Here is a 27,899-nt window from a genome sequence, read left to right as displayed (position 1 = left end):
AATTAAAATTGCCCAAAATTATATGTATTAATAATCACATTAAAAGTTCCAAACCAAATGTATATCTTATTACATTTTTATCCGATATAATTCTTCTTTTAGCGTGGAACTACTTTAAAAACAGCGAGCTGAATTGTGTTTACTTTTGTAGTTGTGCGTCATTTCATCGAAAGGTCATCCAGCGTTCATTGCTCCCATCTATTAATTATATTCCAGTTCTACCGGTCTGTGTGTGTATTATTTTTAGACAACTCGTCCGGTTTGCTTGTTAATATTCTCGTAACGACATTGTGTAAACCGACCGACAGTGTCCACTCCAGCTAAGTGAGCCAATCGAACATATCAATATTACACAGGACAATTCGCTGAAGACTGTGTTGGAGAGCCAGACAGACTGGTGAGTCATAACACGCCGCGGAGTACGTCGTTGCATCCCTTAGCGCTCTCACTGTTGTCCTGTGTTTCACCTTTTCATGAAGTTAAATGAAGGTCACGAGCACCATTCGACTTTCAATAATTAAGTTTCATTCGAATAATATCGGGGCTGGTACAATAGATTGGCGCAGCCTTCTCTGCGTAGTTTATACAAATTAGGAGACAGAATCTGCGATCAGAACACGGTATTCAGGAGTCTACTCGGAGTTAATTTGACAGTTCAGTTAGGATTCGTGTTTTCAGGCCGAGAATCAGATTCTGCGATGTCAAACAGATACTAATTTTTACAGTTTTCGCTTTCTAAATGTAATACCGGGGCACCTAATTTTTATTTTAATTTCTTCTTTTTCAAATACAAATTATGAACACGTTTAGGCTGCTGGTAGTTTTTTTTCGGTATGAACATCGGTTGTTTGTTTACGTTTACATGTGCTACCTACATTTTTTTTTCAAGAAGAAAGTTTTTTTATTCATTCGAATAACATGATAGGCGCTCCTCACATGATACTGAAAAAATAGTTGTACCCCACTATCACGTTGTTGCATTCAAATACTACTATACTAATTCATGAAGGGACCTTCACATGATATTAAGAGCGGATATTGCTTCGATATGTCGGTATTTTCAATCATTGATCAGCATTGAACACGTTATAAATTATCATTTGTATTTCAAGTTTGTAGTGTACGTACATACATGTGAAAAAAAAGTGGCCATGTATTTCATAGCATGCATGTGTGAATTGAGTAAAAGAACAACAAAACTGAATGCTGTTTCATGTGGCACTTTGGTTTGCTGTATTACAGTTATACAGTGTAAATATTAATATTTACTCATTTTATATAATTTTTTTTTTTTTTTGTTTATTTCGCAGAAACATGAAGCGTTCCAACAGTATGACGGAAGAAATACCTATGGGCTATAGAAATGAAATCGAAGCGAAGAGATCAAATATTCTCCCAGCAACAACAGACAATTGCCACCAACTTATGATGAAGAGGTTGCCCCCGACTAAAAGATGGAGTGGGCTTTACCAGGCATCTGAACTTGCTGTTGAGATTAATAAAGAAGAGAGTAGAAGTCCCTATAGGAGTGAATTTGCAGCTGATTTGCCCACACCACCCAAAACACCAGCATCACACACGGCCATCCCACCACCCCCAGTACTTTTAGTAGCATCTCCGCAGACTTCACCGCAGTTACACCAGAGATTGACGGAGAGTTACAATATTAAGACAGAGCCGAGTACAATACATCAAAGAGTTCTGATGAATCCACCACTCACTGGTGACTCGATTCGTTATTATCATAACAACGCCTCACCCCCAGGAAGCAGGTCGTCACCCATAGGCAGTCTACTAAGCCCCAGTGGGTCTGGTCTAATTTCATCACCGATGAGTGGTTCAAGTTATGCTTACACACCCAACACCCCTTTCTCATCTGGTATGAACACACATTTCCCGTTCCCACCACACTGTGCACCACCTGGCCAACATTTTTTAACTGGACCCTCTCATGGACGGAAAGCAAAGCACTCAGAGGGAAGTTTATCAGGACTGGATAGCCAGGGGCAAAGTGAAGAAAGCAGCAACTCTGAGGAAGATGATTCGTTAATGTATTGCAGTATTTGCCAAGATAAGGCCACTGGACTGCACTATGGCATCATCACGTGTGAAGGTTGCAAAGGTTTTTTCAAAAGAACAGTGCAGAACAAGCGAGTCTACTCCTGTGTTGGAGAAGGAAACTGTGAGATCACCAAAGCACAGCGAAACCGATGCCAGTTCTGTCGGTTTCAGAAGTGTCTACAGAAAGGGATGCTCCTGGAAGGTTGGTACAATATATTTTGTATTTTGTTTATCACATTGTATTTGTTCTAGCTCGAGTCCGTGTCAAGACAAGACAAGTCATTGACTTATCCACTATTGTTTGAATTTCTCAGGGTTGTTTGACTGGTCATTCCTCCTTATCTAGGGTTCAAATAATATTTTAAAGGAGGGTCTCTTAAAATACCTATTGTATTTTTCCTCCCAGTCCTTGTAATGATGTGTTTAAGCTTGGTCACAGTGGGATCAATAAAAAACCCAGGCCTCTTTAATTAGGAGGCCATTGAAGATGGTGATGCTCAAGGACACTGTCAGTCAGTTACTGACTATATTAGCATCAGTAATTGTCCCTTGGTCTGCATTCCTATACACATACATGGTTGGGGTTCAATTTTGGCATTTATAAAAATTCAGAATGGTGAGAGACCAATTAACTTGGTACTCCATACTGCCTTTACTGTATTAGGTTTCATCTGTATTTGTGGTAAAAAAAAAAATGGAGAAATGATCTAAAATATCATTTACCTCTTTGCTACAAAACATTGATGATATTGCAAAAACTTTTTTTTTATTGCCAAATAAACTAAATATACTGCAATTTTCCTCTGAACACTGGTGTTTGAGGATAAACTAATGCGAAAAAGTTTGTAGGAGCACTCGTGTGAAGGAAAAACAAGCTACTGTAATAAAAATCTGAATTTTGGTGAAAAAATGCATTATAATGTGACTTTCTTACTGATATTGATGACACTTTTCAATGCCAACCTTTTGATCAATTTTTCAATCCCTTTAAACTTCACTGTTGACCAGCCTTGATTGAGAAAAATCCTACCCTTCAAGCTGTTGAAAATTATACTTACTGACTGTCTAGCTTACTGGGAATTCCCAATCTTGGCAATGTTCCCATATGTTGTGAGATTTGTTATTGGATGGCTGGTTAACCACAGAATGTCAAAAGGACAGGAGATGAGAAACCTAGTGACACACTAACTAATAAAAAATGTGTTTAATTTCATGGTTTTTGTCGTCGCAAATGTTGTTTCGCCAATTTTTCTGAATATGTTTCAAGCATTGAGGCTAAATGACACGTTGTATTACTAATTGGGCAGGGAAGGGGAAAAATTGTTTTTTATTGGGAATTTCATTAGTCTTCACTCAAGTAAAAACTAATTACTGTAAGATACTTTATTTTAGCTAGATTTAATTTTCGCTGAAAAGACTTTTTGGGTGTTTTGTATGGAATTTATTTTCACTGATTTAAATGTAAAATATAGGGAAAAAGGTATATTTGCTGGATTTTATTTTCGCTGAATCATTCCTTCAGCGAAAATAGCGAAAATTAATTCCAAGCGAAAATAAAGTATTTTATAGTACATTGATGTTTTTAAATACAAAACATGTCACATGCACTCAGTGTAGATATTAGAGTGATTTTTTTGGGGTTGATGTCTAATTGTTTTTCCATACAAAAGCTCTTTTCTTTAAAACTGCCTCCTTGACAATTAATCACATTTTGTGAATACTAGTACATGAATGTTATCGATTATTGTGTGAGGGTATAAACCACATTTGTAAAAATGATAAAAAAAAATCAACCAAATCATGAAATAACGAGATAATTCATACTGGGATTTCTGAAGCGGCATTTGAATATGCTGCTGGTATGATCAAGTACACTGTCGCTACAATCAAAATCAAATCGTATCTGCTTTTGAAAAAGCAAAAACAAAAAAAAATGCATTGGGACAATTCTGTGGCTTTAATATATTAACTCATTATGTTGTTATACTGCTGTTAATCACTTTATTTTCTTGAGATTAGCAAATTTTGCAAGTATGGACGTCGTGAATAATTTTGTAGCAGTGAAAATTTTAGAAAATCGGTGACTATCGCAAATTTTTGCATAATCTGCAAAATATCATATCGCGAAAAATTGATAGCTGCAAAAATATAATAGTTCACAGTATTTGCTGTTCAAGGTTTTTTGGAATTTAAAAGACATGAACTTCCAAGGCTGTCCATTGATTGATTCTTGACTTGGGTCAATGCCCAGGGTCTGACCATTACAATGCATGCTGGGAAATGAAAGGTATTGACCACATACCTGAAATCCAAGTATAGAAGGTGAAGTAAGAGGGGGGAGGGGTTGGCTTGATGCATGGTGCACCTTATTTTCATTTTAGCTTCACTGTCGACTTAGTTGAGCAAAGCTTATCATATGAGTGATTGTCCGTCGGCGTCCGTCATCTATGTCAACTTTTTACTTTTTCGACTTCTTCTTGAAAACTACAAGCCTGGGTAGACCTCTCTTAGATTTGTTCATTTCATGATGATATCTTCAATTCTATAATTTTGGTGAATATTTTTGGTGAAAAGTGATATTTTCGACTTCTTGTTGAAAACAGCAAGTTCGATTGCTTTAATAGTATACATATTGTTCATCTTCTAATGATATCTTCAGTTCTTTAATTGCTAACAGCGGGCTAACTCAGACGACAGGCTGCTTGTCTTGAGTTTAAAATTTAAAAACTTGTAATTGTTGATTCTGATGAAGCTAGAGAACAGTAAAAAGTCTTTCGCACATCTCCAGCTAAAAAGCCTCCACAGAGAATAAAGGTTGTCAGTAGACGATGGAATCAAGGAATATTCTTTCCTTCCCACATCAAGAGAAATCCCATTGGTTGATTATAAATAATAGAAACAACTTACTGAGTCAAATACAAAAGAATGTCATGCGTTAGTTGTACCATTATGTAATAAACAATTGTTTACTCGTCCCCATTGTTCATGTCAGGCTTTATTTATCAACATTTTAACTGAATTTAATCCATTTCACTCTGAAAACTGAAGTAAGAGTTGTATTTTCACTGATTTATAAATTTTCTTTCTGTTTGTTTTGTGAGAGTTCGTCATCCCTACACTGATGAGCCGACTTGTATGTTAACTGCAAACTTCCACTCATGAAGTTCTGTGTTTACCATATGATAGTAATTTATTTTTTACTGTATTGGATTTCAAATTGAAATTTGTTGATGTTTCAAACATACCATATTTACTCTATTACATGTGCTTATATAAATGACAGTTGTATCCACAGTAAAAAAAATGCATTTTAATAAGCCATTGCAAAATTAATGCAAATTTTAAACCGTGCTAAGAAAACATGTGCGAACACATGGTACAGACTAAGAAACTGTAAGTACGAGCTAAACCTGTTTTTAAGTCCCGATCTAGATCCTAATTACTGGCTAAAGTGTGCGTGAATGCCTGTGCATATAACACCATCGTATTCAATGTCCATTTGGTAGATTTACCATTATTTTCAGAACTATTAATTTCAGTATGCCATTTCGGACATGACAATCATCGTGGGCACATCTATAGACATTATTCTTCGGGGGGGGGGGGGGGGGTTCACTGAAGATGGGACTCCTGTTATTCTGCAATCTTGACTTTTAATATAGTATAGTATAGTATAGTTATCCCCTCCCGGTATGTATGGGTTAAACAAATATACAAGAATAGCTTAAATCTTAGCTTCTACTTGCTGTAGCCTGAACATGACTCTTTATAAGCTTTTCGCTGGACATGATTGAAAATTATGGTGGATAAATATTTATAATCCTCTTGGCACAACTTTCAAAAGCTGAGTTTAAGATTTGGCACATGATCTGTACCAGTGAAATATAAAAATTGATGACGTAAATAAAATCCCCACCAGTTGTAGTTCAATTTCTGTCTCTGAAAGTCAAAAGGTCGATGAGGACTAATTATGAAATGATATGTACAAAATCATGATTTGTGTTAAACTTTTCTCTGTTTTTGCAGATGTAAAGAATTAACCTTTTCACCACCAGACTTTTTTCACCTAAATTATGCTGCACTTTTTTAGCTCCGCTGTCGCGCGGAGCTTATCATATGAGTGATTGTCCGTCGTCGTCGTCCGTCGTCGTCGTCGTCGTCGTCTGTGTCAATGTTTTACTTTTTCGACTTCTTCTTGAAAACTGCAAGCCTGAATGCTTTGATACTTGGTGTATATGTACCTTGGGTAGACCTCTCTTAGGTTTGTTCATTTCATGTTGATATCTTCAATTCTCTAATTTTGGTGAATATTTTTGTCATTTTTGGTAAAAAGTGATATTTTCGACTTCTTGTTAAAAACCGCAAGTGCAAATGCTTTGATATTACATATATAGGTACTACATGTGGACCTCTCTCTGATTTGTTCATTTTGTAATGATATCTTTAATTCTCTAATTTTGGTGAATATTTTTGTCATTTTTGGTAAAAAGTGATATTTTCGACTTCTTGTTAAAAACCGAAAGTCCAATTGCTTTGATACTACATATATAGGTACTACATGTGGACCTCTCTCAGATTTGTCCATTTCGTGATGATATCTTCAATTCTCTAATTTTGGTGAATATTTTTGTCATTTTTGGTAAAAAGTGATATTTTCGACTTCTTGTTAAAAACCGCAAGTGCAAATGCTTTGATATTACATATATAGGTACTACATGTGGACCTCTCTCAGATTTGTTCATTTTGTAATGATATCTTTAATTCTCTAATTTTGGTGAATATTTTTGTCATTTTTGGTAAAAAGTGATATTTTCGACTTCTTGTTAAAAACCGAAAGTCCAATTGCTTTGATACTACATATATAGGTACTACATGCGGACCTCTCTCAGATTTGTTCATTTCGTGATGATATCTTCAATTCTCTAATTTTGGTGAATATTTTTGTCATTTTTGGTAAAAAGTGATATTTTCGACTTCTTGTTAAAAACTGTAAGTCCGATTGCTTTGATACTATTCATATTGTTCATTTTCTAATGATGTCTTCAGTTCTTTAATTGAAATGTGCATTGCTAACAGCGGAGCTATCTCAGCCGATAGGCTGCTTGTTTTCTTATATTTTTCAATATTTCTGGAAATGAACTCTATCTAGATTTAAAGTCAACTGACAAAATTTGAGTAAATTTTCTGTTTCTACTCCAAAAATTTGACTGTTTTTGTCTTAATCTTGTGAAGGAAAGTGCAGACTATAAACATGACTATTTTGTGATGAAAAGAGGGAATTGGGGGTGAAAAGGTTAATGTCAGTGGGAGTATAAAATGTTAATACGTGGGCCACTGAAAATCTTTGTTGGGAATGCTATTAACAATATTCTACCGGTATAGTTAATAGGAATACAACTATCTGGTATTTTTCAAATAAAAAAAATCATATTTAAATTTTTCCATGTTTTTTCTAATGAAGGTTTTGCTTCTACTAGTAGTAATTTTAAAAAATGATGCTGTAATACATTACATGTCAGGTTTTCATTTTTTTTTTGTATTGAGATTATTCAGTATAACAACAGGAAGACGTGTTCAAAGTTCAACGTTTGTTAAAATATAATGCATTTGAAAACGTGCATTTAAGGTGGATTGGATTGTCAAAACTTCTGAAACAGAAAAAAAAATTCCCTCATGTGGTGAACTTAACTGGTATGCAAAATGCGAGAGGCACAGGTTTTACATTGATGCTCACGATGATAAGAAGGAAAACCTTTCTGTTTGTGTGTTATGTGTTATGTTTTAACTTGTCTAAAACTGCATGATATTGTAATTATGAAATGTCTAAAACTTTTACTGTTGAACAATGGCTGACAAAGCATGGTTCAAATTAAGTTCATAAAGCAGTTCATACTCAGTTCAAAGCATAGCTATATGCTATTTTATTCTACTATTATTGGTATTTAGACGAACATGACCTGTTTTTCATGCTTGATCATTAAAACTATTATATTTTATTGTAGAATATTAATATCAAATACATGGACAGGACAATGGTTACTGCTTATATAAGAGTTCATTGTTTGTAAAGACGTTTAACGGCAGCGTAAATTTGGTACGACTTATCATACATTATTGTCGTATATTTACTGCCATGATATGAAAGTATTGTGTACTATATATAACACTACTTGAAAGCTAATGGTTACTCGGTTAAATTTAGAATTGTTATAAAAAAAGTGATCTATGTACCTTTTCAATGTTCTCAACAGATGTCAGACGTTTGTCTCATGGGTAATATTTTAGTACAATGCTTGTTAACTCTCAAACTTTCACAAAAATGTTAGGAAATACAAGTGACAATTAATAAACCTAGAATAAAAATTGAATAGAATAAATGAAGTCATTTTTACAGACAACTCATGAATATGCATTTGGTAACGCCACAATTACTATAGGGGGAACAAGATGCTACACGTCTCTGTCTAAAATTACTATAAAATACTTTATTTTAGCTGAAATTAATTTTCGTTGAAAAGACTTTTTTGGTTTTTGTATAGAATTTATTTTCACTGGTTTTTGAAGAGTTGAATGTAAAATATAGGAAAAAGGGTATATTTGCTGGGTTTTATTTTCACTGAATCGTTCCTTCAGCAAAAATGAAGTCCAAGCGAAAATAAAGTATTTTACAGTACATGTATCTCTAAACTGGTGGAACATTTCTGCCCAGATTTTTTTTTTGGTTTCTATGTGAAAATATAGGTCATTTATATGATACCAGAGTTATTTTTTTTTTTCTGTCGCCTGTAACACTGCACACGCATTACTATTTTTGTAAATGATGTAATTTGTTATTTTTGGCCAATATGGAAATATCCACAATGAGTACTAGTAGGTTACGAATACACATTCGTTCCAATGTAATCAAGCCTGTCTACTTGGAGATGCTGAAAAGTTACAGACATCGAGTTACGAAAACATTGAGTTACTAAAATGACCACGCTCATATTTCAGAAACCACGCCCACTTTTGCGAAACCACGCCCAAATTGTAACTCGCTGTCCAACTAATAATCAACAGAACTTCCGAGTTATGGGCAACATAGAATTTCATTTTTGCTAAACGTCCACATTTAGTAGCTCAAACTTTAAATATCAGTTAACCGAACTTGAGTTACAGGGAAACATAGATTTTTTTGTTTTGTTTAACGTTCAAATTTAGTAACTAAAATTGTAATTATCAGTTTAATGAACCTCGAATTATGGAAAAATTACAACGTTAAAATAAACAAAAATTCTATGCTGGGCGTGGTTTCTGAAATATAGGCATTGTACCTTTAAGTTTTCGTAACTCGATGTTCGTAACTCGATGTTCGTAACTCCATGTCTGTAACTCGATCTTCGTAACTCGATGTTCATAACTCGATGTTCGTAACTCGATGTTCGTAACTCGATGTCTGTAACTCGATGTCTGTAACTCGATGTCCGTAACTCGATGTCTGTAACTCGATGTCTGTAACTCGATGTCTGTAACTCGATGTCTGTAACTCGATGTCTGTAACTCGATGTCTGTAACTCGATGTCCGTAACTCGATGTCCGTAACTCGATGTCCGTAACTCGATGTCCGTAACTCGATGTCCGTAACTCGATGTCCGTAACTCGATGTATGTAACTCTATGTCCGTAACTCGATGTCCGTAACTCGATGTCTGTAACTCGATGTCTGTAACTCGATGTCTGTAACTCGATGTTCATAACTCGATGTTCATAACTCGATGTTCATAACTCGATGTTCGTAACTCGATGTCCGTAACTCGATGTCCGTAACTCGATGTCCGTAACTCGATGTCCGTAACTCGATGTCCGTAACTCGATGTCCGTAACTCGATGTCCGTAACTCGATGTATGTAACTCTATGTCCGTAACTCGATGTCTGTAACTCGATGTCTGTAACTCGATGTTCATAACTCGATGTTCATAACTCGATGTCTGTAACTCGATGTCTGTAACTCGATGTCTGTAACTCGATGTCTGTAACTCGATGTCTGTAACTCGATGTCTGTAACTCTATGTCTGTAACTCTATGTCTGTAACTCTATGTCTGTAACTCTATGTCTGTAACTCTATGTCTGTAACTCTATGTCTGTAACTCTATGTCTGTAACTCTATGTCTGTAACTCTATGTCTGTAACTCGATGTCTGTAACTCGATGTTCGTAACTCAAACAATTGAGCATCTTGTCTACTGGTGCCTCAAAATGTAACAAAAATGATACTGCAGGTAACTATATATTTCAGGGCCAATAGAAACCCCAGGGAATGTGATGACAGAGTTGGAAAACAATTTTGCACGTCTATTTCTCAGGGGGTGAATATAATATTACACACAGAGGAAATAAGCAAAAGCAAATGAAGGAAGAAATATTTTGTATAGTATTTCTCCCCCCCCCCCGAGTATCTAATTGTCCATCCCTGAGAAAAAAATGGGAATGTATGTGGTTTCCAACTGAAAAATCCACAGGTATGGGTTTTTTTAGTACTTAAAAAAAAAGGCCAGTATTTTCCCCAAATTAGTTATCAGTTTTGACAGTCTGTTTTCTATATCACTGGTATCTGCAATATAACTACTGTGGAATACTTTATTTTCGCTGGAATTAATTTTCGCTGAAAAGGCTTTTTGGGCATTTTTTATAGATTTTATTTTCACTGATTTTTGATGAGTTTAATGTGAAATATAAGAAAAAAAGTATATTCGCTGGATTTTATTTTCACGGAATCATCCCTTCAGCGAAAATAGCGAAAATAAATTCCAAGCGAAAATAAAGTATTCTACAGTAACATAAATAACTATGAGGTTAATCCTTCTTTATGTAGAATGTAACACGTGTTTGTATTCTCAGAAAAAAGTATTATAAACTAACCTTAAATGGCCTTTGAATTGACAGGCAGAAAAAGAATAAGCTTTTCAATTATTCTTCGCATGTGTACATCAGTATACATCCTACGTATAAATATTTGACCGAATTTTAGTGAAAAATGTTGTAAATTCTGGATTAAGGATTTCAACATGTGTGTGTGTGTGATTCAGTGAGAGTACAACTCTTTGTGCTAGTTTTTCCCACAATTTTACTTGTGCCCACCTCGGCTTTATGTGAGATAAAAAAAATTAATTTCATGTGAGAATTTTTTTTAGAAGTCTGGTGAAAATTCAGATATTCAACAGTGCTGTGACTTGTGGTAGTCATCTGATTTGCAAACAAATAATAAAAATAATACCGGTAACTTTATTACACAACAAAAACCATCCAAGGGTTTAGTATGGTAAATATCAAATATCAAAAAAAAGAAATAATAAAACTAACTAAATCAGACACATGCTGAATCACACACACGTGTTGAAATTTTTAATCCAGAAAACTGCTAATGATGTCTGGGAATTTCCCAACATTGCGATACATGCCCAAAAATTCTTGAAAAAATGTGTTTTACAACATAACAAACATACTATAAAAACCATTTGTTTTCATTGGCTCATTATTAAATGTGAAAATACCTCCAAAATACTTTTTAGCTGTTGACTTTGTCAAGCAGAGCTTATCATCTGATGATTGTCCATCGTCGTCCAGCGTCTGTCATCTGTGTCAATTTTTAGCTTCGCTGTCGACTTTGTCGAGCGGAGCTTATCATATGAGTGATTGTCCGTCGTCGTCGTCCGTGTCAATGTTTTACTTTTTCGACTTCTTCTTGAAAACTACAAGCCTGAATGCTTTGATACTTGGTGTATATGTACCTTAGGCAGACCTCTTAGATTTTTTCATTTCATGATGATATCTTTAATTCACTAATTTTGATGATTATTTTCGTCATTTTTGGTAAAAAGTGATGTTTTCAAATTCTTGTTCAAAACCGAAAGTATGATTACTTTGATACTACACATATAGGTACTACAGTTAGGCCTCTCTCAGATTTGTTCATTTCGTGATGATATCTTCAATTATTTAATTGAAATGTGCATTGCTAACAGCGGAGCGATATAAACCGAAAGGCTGCTTGTTTAGAATCACATTCAATGTTTTGACGCCTCTATGACATTTGATTTCTCGCGTAATCAGCCCTCAAGATTATGACCAGTTTGGTTACGATGGGATTTCAATTTAATGTATGGTGATCGAAAGAATGATCAAGGATATCACTTGGGGACGTAAACAAATCTTTTTGGCAACAAAATTTTCTGTAACATGACTTGATAGCTTGATGCTCATTTGAGTTTATATGGTTGTGGTCGACGAACGTGGTCAAACGGTCAGCCTGATTCGTTTAGATCTGAGCAGGAATACTTCTCATGATGTGTGGCTCTCAATCACAGAGTTGGAGTTCAGTCCTATTGAAGAGTAATGAACAGTGTCATTTTATAATGGATTGAATCAACCAAGCAACAACAGTGAATATTTTTTGTCATATTTAGTAAAGAAATGCTATTTTCACATCTTTTTTAAATGGCTTTAGTATTTTATATATAGAAACCTTGGGTGGATTCCATCCAGATTTGTTAATTTCACGATAATAATTCCGTTCTCCAATTTTAGTAAATATTTTTTTTGGAAAACTACCAGACCGATTTCTCAGTGTACAAAATGTAGATACTGGCTCGGTATCTTAGACCGACCACTCTATCAGATTAAAGCATTCACTGTTGATAACTTAAATTCCTAATTTTAATGAATATTCTTGTTATCTTGAGAATGCTACACTGATTGATTTAAAAATTCTTTTCTCATTATGCATCTCAACAGCAGTTCCAGTTGTATCAGCCACAGGCTACAATATTGTTACAAGACTAGTAGCCAATCGTAACAATAATAAACATTGTAATAAACATTGTAAAACAAAACAAAATAAAAATACAAACAATTTTGTACTAACATTTTTGCGGAAATAATTACAGTGCACTTAGTGTTAATTGGTTTTTTTTGCTACTAAGTATCATTTGATATTTACCACAAGGTCGGAAAGTGTCAAGTGTAGCTAGCCATGCCTGGGCTTGTTGATTAACATTAGAAGTTATGTAATACCAAGGACTTATGAAGTTTAGTATGAACTATGACCTTTGAGGAAGATGGCTGGATGCCAAAGAGACTGTTCATTGACCCCTACCAAGTATGACATCTTTAGATGTTCCAAGGTCAAAATCAAGTCCAAATTTGGGATGGGTGGGGAGGATTGAAATGGAGGTGCAGTTGAGTGAAATTGAGAAGGTGATCTAAATCTTTCAAATTGCAATGTTTGGAATCTTTCTCTTTTAACAAGATAGTTTTGCCCTGGTCAAGTGTACCTTGTCACCCATGTGTTACTGTTGATGTATTGTATTGCATTGCTAACAGGTCAATGGCCACTTGTTGTATCCTTGGTAAATTTTGACCCATATCTCTTTAAATAATGTCTGTTGGAATTGACCAACATACTTGGTTAAATTTAAACTTTCTAGAAATCTTTTAGAAGCACTTGCATAATAAGAATGACTGTAAAATACTTTGTTTTTAATAGTGGGAATTAATTTTAGCTGAAAAGCCATTTGGCTTTTTTGTATGAAGTTTGTTTTCACTGATTTTTGATGGGTTGAATGTAAAGTATAGAAGAAAGGTATTTTTACTGATTTTTGATTAGTTTATAGTAAATTATAAAAAACAAGGTATTTTTCTTTGGATTTTATTTTTACTGATTTTGAATGTAAAATGTACAAACAATATGGCTGTTTCATCATATGGTCTGACAATTTAGTTAAGTTAATTAAATTAAATTTAAAAAACACTCGGCTGTCACAACACATGGTGTTTGAAATGTGCCAAAGCACTCAGAAACTAAAAATTACATTTATTACACGGTGGATTATTCAAATTTTTAGACATTTTTAATTGATTTAAAGACAATTGACTGCTGCCGTGGCTTTTTTAACAAGTCATAGCACATTAATTAAGCCATACATCCAAAATGATGGCATGCTTAAAAATTTTGCCAAGTTCATCTTGACAAAAATGATGATAAAATTTAGAATATTTATAAATTTAATTAGTTAGAATATTGATAGTGGTTTTCATCTTGGTATGATCTGGATTTCAAATTAGTCAAAAATAGCAAAATCTGGTAAACTATTACAATAACCACACCAACAATAGATTCAATATCTGGAAGTAATATGAACTGCGCTCATTAGTCTGTGCTTGGTAACAATATCATATTTTTTACTGGAGTTTAACACATCGCAGTCTGAAAGCCGAAAGGGATAGCCGTGAAGAAACTGGAGAAAACGATATCACCAGGCAATGTGTTAGTTGTGGAAGTTAATTAGGGTTAGTTTATTTTAGCATGTGGTTGGAGAGGGTTCACGAAAAGGTAAGAAAGGTTATAACTTTAGATAGGTGTCAGTTTAGAAAGGTGTTCACTTTAGACTGGGGTCAGTTTAGAAAGATTTTCATTTTAGACTGGGGTCAGTTTAGAAAGATTTTCATTTTAGACTGGGGTCAGTTTAGAAAGATTTTCATTTTAGACTGGGGTCAGTTTAGAAAGGTTTTCATTTTAGACTGGGGTCATTTTAGAAAGGTTTTCATTTTAGACTGGGGTCATTTTAGAAAGGTTTTCATTTTAGACTGGGGTCAGTTTAGAAAGGTTTTCATTTTAGACTGGGGTCATTTTAGAAAGGTTTTCATTTTAGACTGGGGTCAGTTTAGAAAGGTTTTCACTTTAGACTGGGGTCAGTTTAGAAAGGTTTTCATTTTAGACTGGGGTCAGTTTAGAAAGGTTTTCATTTTAGACTGGGGTCATTTTAGAAAGGTTTTCATTTTAGACTGGGGTCAGTTTAGAAAGGTTTTCACTTTAGACTGGGGTCAGTTTAGAAAGGTTTTCATTTTAGACTGGGGTCAGTTTAGAAAGGTTTTCACTTTAGACTGGGGTCAGTTTAGAAAGGTTTTCATTTTAGACTGGGGTCAGTTTAGAAAGGTTTTCACTTTAGACTGGGGTCAGTTTAGAAATGTTTTCGCTTTAGACAGGGGTCAGTTTAGAAAGGTTTTCACTTTAGACGGGTCAGTTTAGAAAGGTTTTCACTTTAGACTGGGGTCAGTTTAGAAAGGTTTTCACGTTAGACTGGGGTCAGTTTAGAAAGGTTTTCACTTTAGACTGGGGTCAGTTTAGAAAGGTTTTCACTTTCGACTGGGGTCAGTTTAGAAAGGTTTTCACTTTCGACTGGGGTCAGTTTAGAAAGGTTTTCACTTTCGACTGGGGACAGTTTGCTCTAATGGAATTACATGTTCTAAATGCAAGACCTTTCACTTTCAGCACACAGGAGTTTTTTCTAAGCTTATGATTATGTTTTTTTTTCTTCTATAATTTTTTTTTTTTTTTTTTTGACCAAATGTACATAATTTTCTACAGGTCTTCATCAAGAAATTATGTGGGTTTTATTTTGTTAAGTTAAGACTCAAAGGGTTTAAATGAGCAGTAGTGGAAATTCAGTGAAAATACATTTTTCTTTTGCTCATATGTTCCACATATGTATCATAACAAATCAAATTATCGATACAATATACTGTAATCATAAAAATGTAACTAAGTGAAATAAATTGCTGATGGAATTTTTTTGCTAATAGAATGGGATGGATGGATGGGAGAATTCATGTAAAACATGTTATTTTACCTTATTTAGTCGCACTACAATGAAAAATGTAAATGGGTGGGGGTTGGGGTTAACTCTATGATTCTTTAATGTATCTATTTCTTGAAAAAGTAATATTTAATTGTGCTTGAAGTAATTTTTGTGTGTGCTTGTCGACAGGATGTCACTGTTGTCTCTTCCAACTTTTTTTATGTGCAAATTGCAAGTGTGAGAGCTGGCGTACAGTGCATTTTGCGACAGAAACCTTATTCCATGTTTGGAGCTTGGTGACAGGCATATGTGACCCTCTTCATATCATAATGGCATGGTATTGCAAATTAATGTGTTCTCCCAGTCCATTTAACACGAGCACCCACTGATCGTAACAGTTAAGATTTCCCCAAATTCACGTCTCTCAAATCTCAGCCAATGGAGTTGGCCTTTAATTGATTAATTGTGGCACACTGATCCAGTGTTGGGGTTGACCCTCAAGTTTCAATTGAACTTGTCTTTATCAGAAATAACTAATACATCACCACTAAGAATTTGGTAATTAAATCGCTGAAATAAAAAATATATTTGTATTTTGTGTCATTTGTATATAGCATTCTGCTTAAGGTTGTTTTCTGTTAAATCCATATAGCAAACTTAAATTTACAAGTGAAAGTTGAGTAGTTTATAGTACTCTACGGCAGTCATAATGTGGGAGAAAGTGACATACTAAAAATACTTATAAGCTGATCAGGTTACTATGGCAACAGTTCTATGACATCATTTCTTCAGTAGTAGCAAGGAATGATGTCAGTGTCTATAGCAATCGTCTTTTTACTCTATTCTTGAAAATTGCTGTCTTCACCTACATTGTTCTGTCGTATCCAAAATGACATTTCCTCTGGCAATTATCTTGTATCTTGTCTCTGAGAGAGATGTGGACAAGCATGCATACGTTAGGTGGTGTGTCATCTGGATTACTAGTAATCAGTGATGTAGTCTGATAACATTCTGAAGTCACGATACATGTACATCCTAAACAGACTTGCTTTTTTTTTCTTTGATCACTAAAATCAACTTTAGCCGCGTTTCATAAAATTAATCTGCATAATGTTTTCTATATTTCCACAAAAAATTCTCAAAGAAATTTGAAATTATGTTTTTTTGAAACAAAATGATAAAAAAATTCATAAAAATGTGAACAATTTGGCATTAACATGTTGGCGAGAAAAATTGCTAGTTTGTTGTTCTTTCCAAATCCAAAAATGATTTAAAAATGGAAAAGTCAATAATGACGGGCATATATGAATACACCGTGAGCAAACTAGAAATGTATTGTTGGAACAAGTTTTAGACAATCATGATGACACTTTGTCACATCATATTAACATGTTCCTTAATAAACTATTTGTTTTTCTAACAACATTAGATCGTAGCAGCTGATATCTTCAAAACTAAATATGACACCTGTTATAATTTCGCAAATAATTAAATTTCAGAAGTTTCAATATTTAAAGAAATTGACTTGTACATCAATCATGAAAATAAAGAAACTCTTTTGACACAGATACATGAAAATAATTGTTGTCCAAAACTAAATAAATTTCACAACTTGTGTGACAATAAATGAATCGGAGTTCTGGAAAATGAGATAGTGTAAAATACTTTATTTTCGCTTAGAATTAATTTTTGCTGAAGGCATGATTCAGTGAAAATAAAATTCAGCGAATATACCCTTTTTTCATATATTTCACATTCAACATTTCAAAAATCAGTGAAAATAAATTCCACACAAAACATCCAAAATGCCTTTTAAGCGAAAATTACTTCCAGCTAAAATAAAGTATTTTACAGTAATTTGTTGACAGTGCGGGTTAACATTTTTGTTGGAATACAGTTGGTTCACATACTTAATTTTCTTAATTAGCAGCAGTGCATAAATGACAAAGATGTGTCTATGGTAAAAATGTCATATTTTAAAGATCCAGAAGTCAATACATGCGATTTTTGGTTTATGTGCACTTCTATTGGAGATGCACTTCAAATGGAGCAAATACAGTACAATCATGGCAACGGTGAACCCCCACTGTAGAATGTAACTGATTTAGTTTTTCGGTGGATTAAAAATGCTTACATACTTCGTAGGTTTTTCAGCACAAAATATTGAGAGATCCATGTAATAAATTCCACGTACATATCCCTTGGAATACCTAGACTTCTTTCTGCAGGTACTGTGCTTTGTTCATAAATAACTTCATGAATAATGTATATATTACACTGGTGAAATTTGTTTCACTGTTCATAATCCTTGTAGATCTCTGACATACTCTTTGATAAAGTACAAGGATATGGATTTAAGATGTGCTGATTTTGAGGCTCAGGTGCTCCAGTTATGGTTTCTGATTTCAATGTGGAGCATCAAAACCTTAGGCCGAAAAAAAGACTATTTTCTTTCGCGTTCCTCTGAAACAGAAAATCTACCTTGCATGGCGTGATTTTCCAACATACAAAATGGTAAATGTCAAAAAAAAAAATGGAGGCACATGTTTTTAATCTGATGTATGCAATGAAAGTAAAACCTTTTTTTTTTGTGGGCCTCAAAGCACATGCAGTTTTTTTTTTTTTGGGTGGCAATTGTGAAGTCTGTGCCAACCTCTGTATTCTGAGCACATACATATAATAAAATATGTTTATTTCATACTACAGTCCACTGGCCCCAAAGTACTATAGTAGTATAATTAAATCGACACTAGTTAACGAAGTACACTATATATACTATGTACATTGTATTACTTCGATTGCATCATACATCTTTTGCAAAAAACAAAAAAACACTAAACAATATTCTGTCTCATTTTTCAGTGTCAGACACTTCTTTGAATTATTCATCCAGTATTAATATATTTACCATTTTCCATATTTGGAAATTGTGTGACATCATTGCAGTTGCTTTTTACATGTGTACCGGTACTGTTAGGTGATGTAAGATGCTGATATACAAGATCAAAAATAATAAATAGTATCTGCTCTGTTAGATATGTGTCTCCAATAGAAATACATACCCAAAGATTGCATTTAGTGTGTACTAAATCGATTAAATATTACTTATTTTGAACATGAAATGCCTATAACTTGCGCTACTAATAGAGCACATTCGGTAAGCGTTTCCATCCATTGCTCTCATCAACCGTTCATAGTACGTATAACCTTTTTATTGTTACAATATAATTTTTAAAGTTACAACTGTCACTCAAAAATAAAATAAACATGTTGTCACAGGAAGTTAAAAAATGTATGTATGTATGTATCAAATTCATGTTATTGTTAAAATCATGTGTGTTTGGTGTCTGCTTCTCTGGGCCTATAATGTCCTGCAAATCTATGCATGGCCTTCTGTACATTGTAGGTAGTGTACATCATTCATTTGGATCAAAACTCCCCAAAATTATCATAAATTTGTAGTCTTGCTTTTTTTTCTCATTTTTTAAATCCATTTGAGCCCAAATTACCATAGTAGTACCAAATATGTCAATTCACTTATTGTTGCTGGAATGAGCCTTTACATTTGTAACTTGCTAGAATGGGCCTTTCATGACCCTTGCTGGAATGGGCCTTTCATGACCCTTGCTGGAATGGGCCTTTCATGACCCTTGCTAGAATGGACCTTTCATGACCCTTGATGGAATGGGCCTTTCTTGACCCTTGATGGAATGGGCCTTTTTTGACCCTTGATGGAATGGGCCTTTCATGACCCTTGATATAATGGGCCTTTCATGACCTTTGCTAGAATGGGCCTTTCATGACCCTTGCTAGAATGGGCCTTTCATGACCCTTGCTATAATAGGCCTTTCATGACCCTTGATGGAATGGGCCTTTCTTGACCCTTGATGGAATGAGCCTTTCATAACCCTTGCTAGAATGGGCCTTTCATGACCCTTGCTGGAATGGGCCTTTCATGATTTTGCTGGAATGGGCCTTTCATGACCCTTGATAGAATGGGCCTTTCATGACCCTTGCTAGAATGAGCCTTTCATGACCCTTGCTGGAATGGGCCTTTCATGACCCTTGCTGGAATGGGCCTTTCATGACCCTTGCTGGAATGGGCCTTTCATGACCCTTGCTGGAATGGGCCTTTCATGACCTTTGCTAGAATGGGCCTTTCATGACCTTTGCTAGAATGGGCCTTTCATGACCCTTGCTAGAATGGGCCTTTCATGACCCTTGCTAGAATGGGCCTTTAATGACCCTTGCTAGAATGGGCCTTTCATGACCCTTGCTAGAATGGGCCTTTCATGACCTTTGCTAGAATGGGCTTTTCATGACCCTTGCTAGAATGAGCCTTTCATGACCCTTGCTAGAATGGGCCTTTCATGACCCTTGCTAGAATGGGCCTTTCATGACCCTTGCTAGAATGGACCTTTCATGACCCTTTGCTAGAATGGACCTTTCATAACCCTTTGCTAGAATGGACCTTTCATAACCCTTTGCTAGAATGGACCTTTCATGACCCTTGCTAGAATGGGCCTTTCATGACCCTTGCTAGAATGGGCCTTTCATGACCCTTGCTAGAATGGGCCTTTCATGACCCTTGCTAGAATGGGCCTTTCATGACCCTTGCTAGAATGGGCCTTTCATGACCCTTGATGGAATGGGCCTTTCATGACCCTTGCTGGAATGAGCCTTTCATGACCCTTGCTGGAATGGGCCTTTCATGATTTTGCTGGAATGGGCCTTTCATGACCCTTGCTGGAATGGGCCTTTCATGACCCTTGCTGGAATGGGCCTTTCATGACCTTTGCTAGAATGGGCCTTTCATGACCCTTGCTAGAATGGGCCTTTTATGACCCTTGCTAGAATGGGCCTATCATGACCCTTGCTAGAATGAGCCTTTCATGACCCTTGCTAGAATGGGCCTTTCATGACCCTTGCTGGAATGGGCCTTTCATGACCCTTGCTGGAATGGGCCTTTCATGACCTTTGCTGGAATGGGCCTTTCATGATTTTTCTGGAATGGGCCTTTCATGATTTTTCTGGAATGGGCCTTTCATGCCCCTTGCTGGAATGGGCCTTTCATGACCCTTGCTGGAATAAGACTTTCATGCCCCTTGCTGGAATGGGCCTTTCATGACCCTTGCTGGAATGGGCCTTTCATGACCCTTGCTGGAATGGGCCTTTCATGACCCTTGCTGGAATGGGCCTTTCATGACCCTTGCTGGAATGGGCCTTTCATGACCCTTGCTGGAATGGGCCTTTCATGACCCTTGCTGGAATGGGCCTTTCATGACCCTTGCTGGAATGGGCCTTTCATGACCTTTGCTAGAATGGGCCTTTAATGACCCTTGCTAGAATGGGCCTTTCATGACCCTTGATAGAATGGGTCTTTCATGACCCTTGATAGAATGGGTCTTTCATGACCTTTGCTAGAATGGGCTTTTCATGACCTTTGCTAGAATGGGCTTTTCATGACCCTTGCTAGAATGGGCTTTTCATGACCCTTGCTAGAATGGGCTTTTCATGACCCTTGCTAGAATGGGCCTTTCATGACCTTTGATAGAATGGGCCTTTCATGACCCTTGCTGGAATGGGCCTTTCATGACCCTTGCTGGAATGGGCCTTTCATGACCCTTGATGGAATGGGCCTTTCATGACCCTTGCTAGAATGGACATTTCATGACCCTTTGCGAGAATGGACCTTTCATGACCCTTGCTAGAATGGGCCTTTCATGACCTTTGCTAGAATGGGCCTTTCATGACCTTTGCTAGAATGGGCCTTTCATGACCTTTGCTAGAATGGGCCTTTCATGACCCTTGCTGGAATGGGCCTTTCATGACCCTTGCTGGAATGGGCCTTTCATGACCCTTGATGGAATGGGCCTTTCATGACCCTTGATGGAATGGGCCTTTCATGACCCTTGATGGAATGGGCCTTTCATGACCCTTGCTAGAATGGGCCTTTCATGACCTTTGCTAGAATGGGCCTTTCATGACCCTTGCTAGAATGGGCCTTTCATGACCCTTGATGGAATGGGCCTTTCATGACCCTTGCTGGAATGGGCCTTTCATGACCCTTGCTGGAATGGGCCTTTCATGACCCTTGCTGGAATGGGCCTTTCATGATTTTGCTGGAATGGGCCTTTCATGACCCTTGCTGGAATGGGCCTTTCATGACCCTTGCTGGAATGGGCCTTTCATGACCTTTGCTAGAATGGGCCTTTCATGACCCTTGCTAGAATGGGCCTTTAATGACCCTTGCTAGAATGGGCCTATCATGACCCTTGCTAGAATGGGCCTATCATGACCCTTGCTAGAATGGGCCTTTCATGATTTTGCTGGAATGGGCCTTTCATGACCTTTGCTAGAATGGGCCTTTCATGACCCTTGCTAGAATGGGCCTTTCATGACCCTTGATGGAATGGGCCTTTCATGACCCTTGATGGAATGGGCCTTTCATGACCCTTGCTGGAATGGGCCTTTCATGATTTTGCTGGAATGAGCCTTTCATGACCCTTGATAGAATGGGCCTTTCATGACCCTTGCTAGAATGAGCCTTTCATGACCCTTGCTGGAATGGGCCTTTCATGACCCTTGCTGGAATGGGCCTTTCATGACCCTTGCTGGAATGGGCCTTTCATGACCTTTGCTAGAATGGGCCTTTCATGACCCTTGCTAGAATGGGCCTTTAATGACCCTTGCTAGAATGGGCCTTTCATGACCCTTGATAGAATGGGCCTTTCATGACCTTTGCTAGAATGGGCTTTTCATGACCCTTGCTAGAATGGGCTTTTCATGACCCTTGCTAGAATGGGCCTTTCATGACCCTTGCTAGAATGGGCCTTTCATGACCCTTGATAGAATGGGCCTTTCATGACCCTTGATAGAATGGGCCTTTCATGACCCTTGCTAGAATGGGCCTTTCATGACCCTTGATGGAATGGGCCTTTCATGACCTTTGCTGGAATGGGCCTTTCATGACCTTTGATGGAATGGGCCTTTCATGACCCTTGATGGAATGGGCCTTTCATGACCTTTGCTGGAATGGGCCTTTCATGACCTTTGCTGGAATGGGCCTTTCATGACCTTTGCTGGAATGGGCCTTTCATGACCCTTGCTGGAATGGGCCTTTCATGACCCTTGCTAGAATGGACCTTTCATGACCCTTTGCTAGAATGGACCTTTCATGACCCTTGCTAGAATGGGCCTTTCATGACCCTTGCTAGAATGGGCCTTTCATGACCTTTGCTAGAATGGGCCTTTCATGACCCTTGCTAGAATGGGCCTTTCATGACCCTTGATGGAATGGGCCTTTCATGACCCTTGATGGAATGGGCCTTTCATGACCCTTGATGGAATGGGTCTTTCATGACCTTTGCTAGAATGGGCCTTTCATGACCCTTGCTAGAATGGGCCTTTCATGACCCTTGCTAGAATGGGCCTTTCATGACCCTTGCTAGAATGGGCCTTTCATGACCCTTGCTAGAATGGGCCTTTAATGACCCTTGCTAGAATGGGCCTATCATGACCTTTGCTAGAATGGGCCTTTAATGCTAAGAATTTCTATGGTATGCATTTGCGTAAACGACAAGAGGCATGTCTATTAATCCAGATCAGACTCAATTCACAATAAATGTAATTTTTATTTTATGTGTGCAGATCTGGAAAACCATGCTGAAACTTAACCAATGTGTTTAGTAACTTCCTAAATACTAACTATGATTGTTTATATCATTCACAGCAGTACGAGAAGATCGTATGCCTGGTGGCCGGAATACAGGGCTGTCATATAAGGTATGTAGTCTAGTTGGGACTTGTAATAAAATATTCAAGTGTCTATCTTAATGTCTAATACCCTCAGCACATTGAATCTTTTTCTAATCTTTGATTTCTGTCTGTTTCCAGTGTAAACCAAAAAACTATGACAGACTCAGAAAAAAGTTTCAGCAAATTGCTCAACAGAAAGCCATAGAAAACAAGCGAAACCGTGCCGAAAAACAGGCGTTAAAAGCAGCCCGGGATGCCATGAAGAAAGAGAACAGTGAGAAAGGATCCCAGTTACCTATCAATGGTGAGGAAATGACACAGATGCACTTCTCAGATATAAAAGTCGAGACTGCACAGATGATTGAAGTGCTCCTACAAACAGAAACTGCTTTAGGAAAAATCACACCGAATGAGCGTAACATGACTCCGGTGAACTATTCCGATGACCTCCTAAAAGCCATGTGTAAACTTGGTGATGATTTGGTGTTTCATTTAGTGCAGTGGGTGAAGCACCTGCCGTTCTATACCCAGCTCGGCACCGCAGAACATACGCACATTCTTAAGTCCAAATGGCAGGAGCTCCTGCTACTTTCGGTAGCTGTAAATGCGATTCATTTCCGGAACAGCACCACTAATAAAGGGCTGAGTTTTGAACAGCATGTGTTCCAAAATATGATGTATTTACAAGAATGCCTGAACCAGACAATGGAAAACCATTTGGACATTGAGGACTTCCAGGAAGAAATGAGTGAAGTGGTAGAAAAACTGACATGTCTTGTTGCAATGTTTCATACCTACAAAATGACCAGAGATGAGTATCTACTCCTGAAAGTGGTGGTCCTTCTCCGTGGCAACAACAGTAATAATAATAACAATAATGGTAAGTGTAAATAGGTGAATTTTTTCCTTTTTTTTCTGCAGACAATTTGATTTCTGTGCACTGCCCTCTAGTGGCTGTTACAATCTTTCTTTTGTTTTTTAACAAACTTTTGATGTCGGTTTGCATTTTTTCTGAGAATTTTTGTATGAGAATGTATTGGGGATAGAATTGACATGTGGTTCATAGCTGACACATTGACTACTGAAAGCATTCACGGTCATACCAAAATAGTGGGGGGGGGGGTGTCAGCAGGCAATGAGTCAAATTTAATGCTGTTAAGAATGAGGAAGAAGGAGAAAGATGTTACCATATCCTCAGAACTTTGAGTTTTGGTGATGAATTTGGCTTGAATTAAGGGTCAAAATGTCTTGGGGGGGGAGGCAAGATAGTTTGGGAAAAGGTCTAGAAAAGTCTCGGAAATCATTTGGATCTTGTTGCTATGGACTTTGTTTTATGTCCTTCTTAACAAACAACCTTTTTAATCACATTTTCTCATTTGCAGAAACCTGTGAATTGACAGACAAAGTCTGCGAGCCTTATCTCAGCGCTCTTCACGATTACATGAACATCAACTATCCGTCATATCCCAATCGGTTTAACGAGATCATGTCGCATCTTCCCGAACTCCGCTGTTGCGCAGAACTGTTATGTAGGAGTAAGCTTCTTTACATGCCTTATCTCCTGAATGCGATGTCTAAGTGTTGAAGTTTTCACTTTTGACAACTTTTGCTGATAATGTATATATTTATAAAGTTTATTTTTAAGCATATGATGAAAACTTAAAGTTCAACTGTTAATTAGATACTGTATTTATATATAGTAACATATATATATATTTCTGTGGATGTTTGTCAGCTGCTTGCTGATTGGCTGCTGATTTATACATCACCCAATCAGCACTGGTGTTAGAGCAGGAAAGCCAATGAGGAGGAATGTTGCAATTCATTTTGTTTGTAGTATTATATTCTGTTGATGAGAATAGACTTGTGGATTTTGGTAATATGGAAACTAGTAAAATGCTATGTGGTGAGAAGCTTAACAGTCCTCTACTTTCGGGCCTTCACTCCTAATTTGTCAAATGTTTAAAGTGACCTAACACTTTTATGTTTTCACTTGACAACTTTAGCGGTTGACTGTGCATTACTTACGATGGGCATTACAATTTTTCTTCAATATACATTCGCTTCAAAAGCAGTCAAGTTTATTATGCCTTAGTTTTCCTAAAAGTACCCTTCTCCTTCTCGCATTCTGTATCATTTTGGTGATTTGTCATTTTAAAATAAACTAGTCTCTTCATATAAAATTGTATATAATAAATTGGTGGCTTGTTTGTTGTTGCCAGAATAGCGCCCTCACAGGGTATGGTATCAATTTCCTTTGTCTACAAGTTTATAAATGTGCAACTTGTATTAAGTTGGCGTTAAAAGTTCCTTAATTTTACACAAAACAAATATTTGTGTATTTTTCCCACCCAATGAATGGAAATACTGCTTGCCATGGTGCTTTCTAGACTTACAATTCTAAGCCACATTGTAAATATGCTTGGATTTCTGCTTGATAACATTGATGCACTTGTATCGTATATTTAGGGTTGGGGGTTATAGTGCAAGCATGGTTCGAAATGTGTACATACGTCGAAAAGGGTGTAGTAATTTTTTTTAATGTTTTGTCTTTTCCGATTACTAAACTTGCCAAGTCACTAGCACAGTAATAATGTATTTAATAAATGCCAGAATATAGTAAGTAGTGTGTGAGCACCCAGTGCTAATTGTGATATTCTCTCGTGTGAAGATTTAAAGCTTTGGCTTAAAAGAGATGATTCTTCAGATTGGTTAGACCAGAGTTATGGTAATATAATGTAAATACGATTGTAGTCTTCTAACTAGTTAATATTTGATGAAAAAGTACATTGATTTATCTTCGAAAAATTGTGCCTTCAGATAGACAAGTTCTAGTGTTAGATGCTGTATCTGTATATGTATAATTTGTTTTTTTTGTGTCTTGATCGTATTAAAACGCGTAGTTTTCCAGTAATATGATCTCTCGTGCATTGAAGGTCATGCATCATGGTTACTTTTTAGAAGGGGGTCAACTTCACTATCAGGAGAATTTCTCAAAACCTGTTAAACAAGGCGGAAATGGAAATTGTTGCTGTTATATATAAACAGAACCCACAAAAATGCCAGGATGTGTGACCTTTGGGGTCAATTTTTAGCTTTGTTCTTTTCAACCGAACATTGTAATTGAAAATAGTTTTAAAATTATAATTCGCAATGTAAGCATATTTCAATGATAACTTTGTTTTTGAAGAATTTTGAATTTAAAAAAAATTGTAATTTAAAAAAAAAAAAAAACTTAGTGATTTCAGAATGTTCTCTGAAATACTGTAGAATACTTTATTTTCGCTTGGAATTTATTTTTGCTGAAGGGATGTTACCGTGAAAATAAAATCCAGCGAATATACTTTTTTCCCTATATTTCACATTAAACTCATCAAAAATCAGTGAAAATAAGTTCCACACAAAACGCCCAAAAAGCCGTTTCAGCGAAAATTAATTCCAGCGAAAATAAAGTGTTCCACAGTAACTGCCACTTCGATACAGTCATTACTGCTTTCTCGACATTGTGGATAGATCGTCTGATTGGCTCTCAGTATTCATGGTTTGATCCAGTCCTGTTTGCCATTTTATCTTTCGTTTCATGAAACAGGGTAATTGTTTTTCTAAATGAGGCTATTACTGAAAACTTTCAAGTAATAATCTTTTTTTTTTACTGTTGGTAAATACTATTTATTGATTTTGATTTTAATGTCAAAGTTCATATCACAAATATTTTGATTCTGATTCATTTCTGGTTCGGTTGTTATGAGTGATTGGAAGTATTAATGAGCGGTGTGCAGCGTGTAACGTATGGCTCCCATACGTACACACACATACTAAAATATACCATTTCAAAACCTATTACTAGTATAATGTTTGTAATGCTAATCATTCAAGTATTGTCATTATGACTGATTGAAAGAAAATAAAACTAAGAATCAATTAACATATATTGGTGTGCATATATGCTAATACAAGTCTGTATTTTTTTTGAAAATTCTGGCTTTCGTTCCAGATTGTAAAATAAAATAAACTCTGAATTACTTTTGGTTATTATGTAAACTTTGCATGGGACCCTTAACAGTTATGCCATGGTGTGATGGATAACTGACACTTTCACTAAGAGTGTAGCACTAATGTCATTCACTCCACCTCACCCTAGCATCGTGTAAATATTTGTTTATTTTCAGAACATACAATTGTCCCCTTCACCTCCTTCAACTAAATACGGAAGTCTCACTTCCTTATATGTAAATGTTCTGCTTTTTACAAGTTCAAAGTCATGTATAACTTTAAATAATGGGGGTCTTTGACTTTTAAAGAAATGTTGACCTGGGTTATACAATTTGACCAGAGATGATTGTAGTAAATTTCTAACAGGTTAAAGGTGACTGGATTTTGTGACTTGTATATCTTGCAGACATTATTATTGCAATATTTAAAATATGCCAAGATGTTTTGTTTTTAAATAAATGTGAAATCTTTAAA

General features: G+C 36.3%; 1 protein-coding gene across 1 annotated transcript; it reads left to right on the top strand.

The window, feature by feature from the left end:
* The first annotated feature begins 213 nt into the window (after positions 1 to 213).
* On the top strand, positions 214 to 27,899 carry LOC100374914 (nuclear receptor subfamily 6 group A member 1). Its single transcript, XM_006814309.3, has 5 exons — positions 214 to 397; positions 1,311 to 2,263; positions 23,407 to 23,459; positions 23,571 to 24,312; positions 24,815 to 27,899. Exons 2-5 carry the CDS (start codon positions 1,315 to 1,317, stop codon positions 25,015 to 25,017), a joined length of 1,947 nt encoding a protein of 648 aa, XP_006814372.1. The 5' UTR covers positions 214 to 397; positions 1,311 to 1,314; the 3' UTR covers positions 25,018 to 27,899.

Source organism: Saccoglossus kowalevskii, chromosome 17 (assembly GCF_978046115.1).
Source record: "Saccoglossus kowalevskii chromosome 17, keSacKowa6.1, whole genome shotgun sequence".
Classification (NCBI taxonomy): domain Eukaryota; kingdom Metazoa; phylum Hemichordata; class Enteropneusta; family Harrimaniidae; genus Saccoglossus; species Saccoglossus kowalevskii.
The sequence above is the reverse complement of the archived record's forward strand: the minus strand, read 5'-3'. Positions and strand labels throughout refer to the sequence as shown.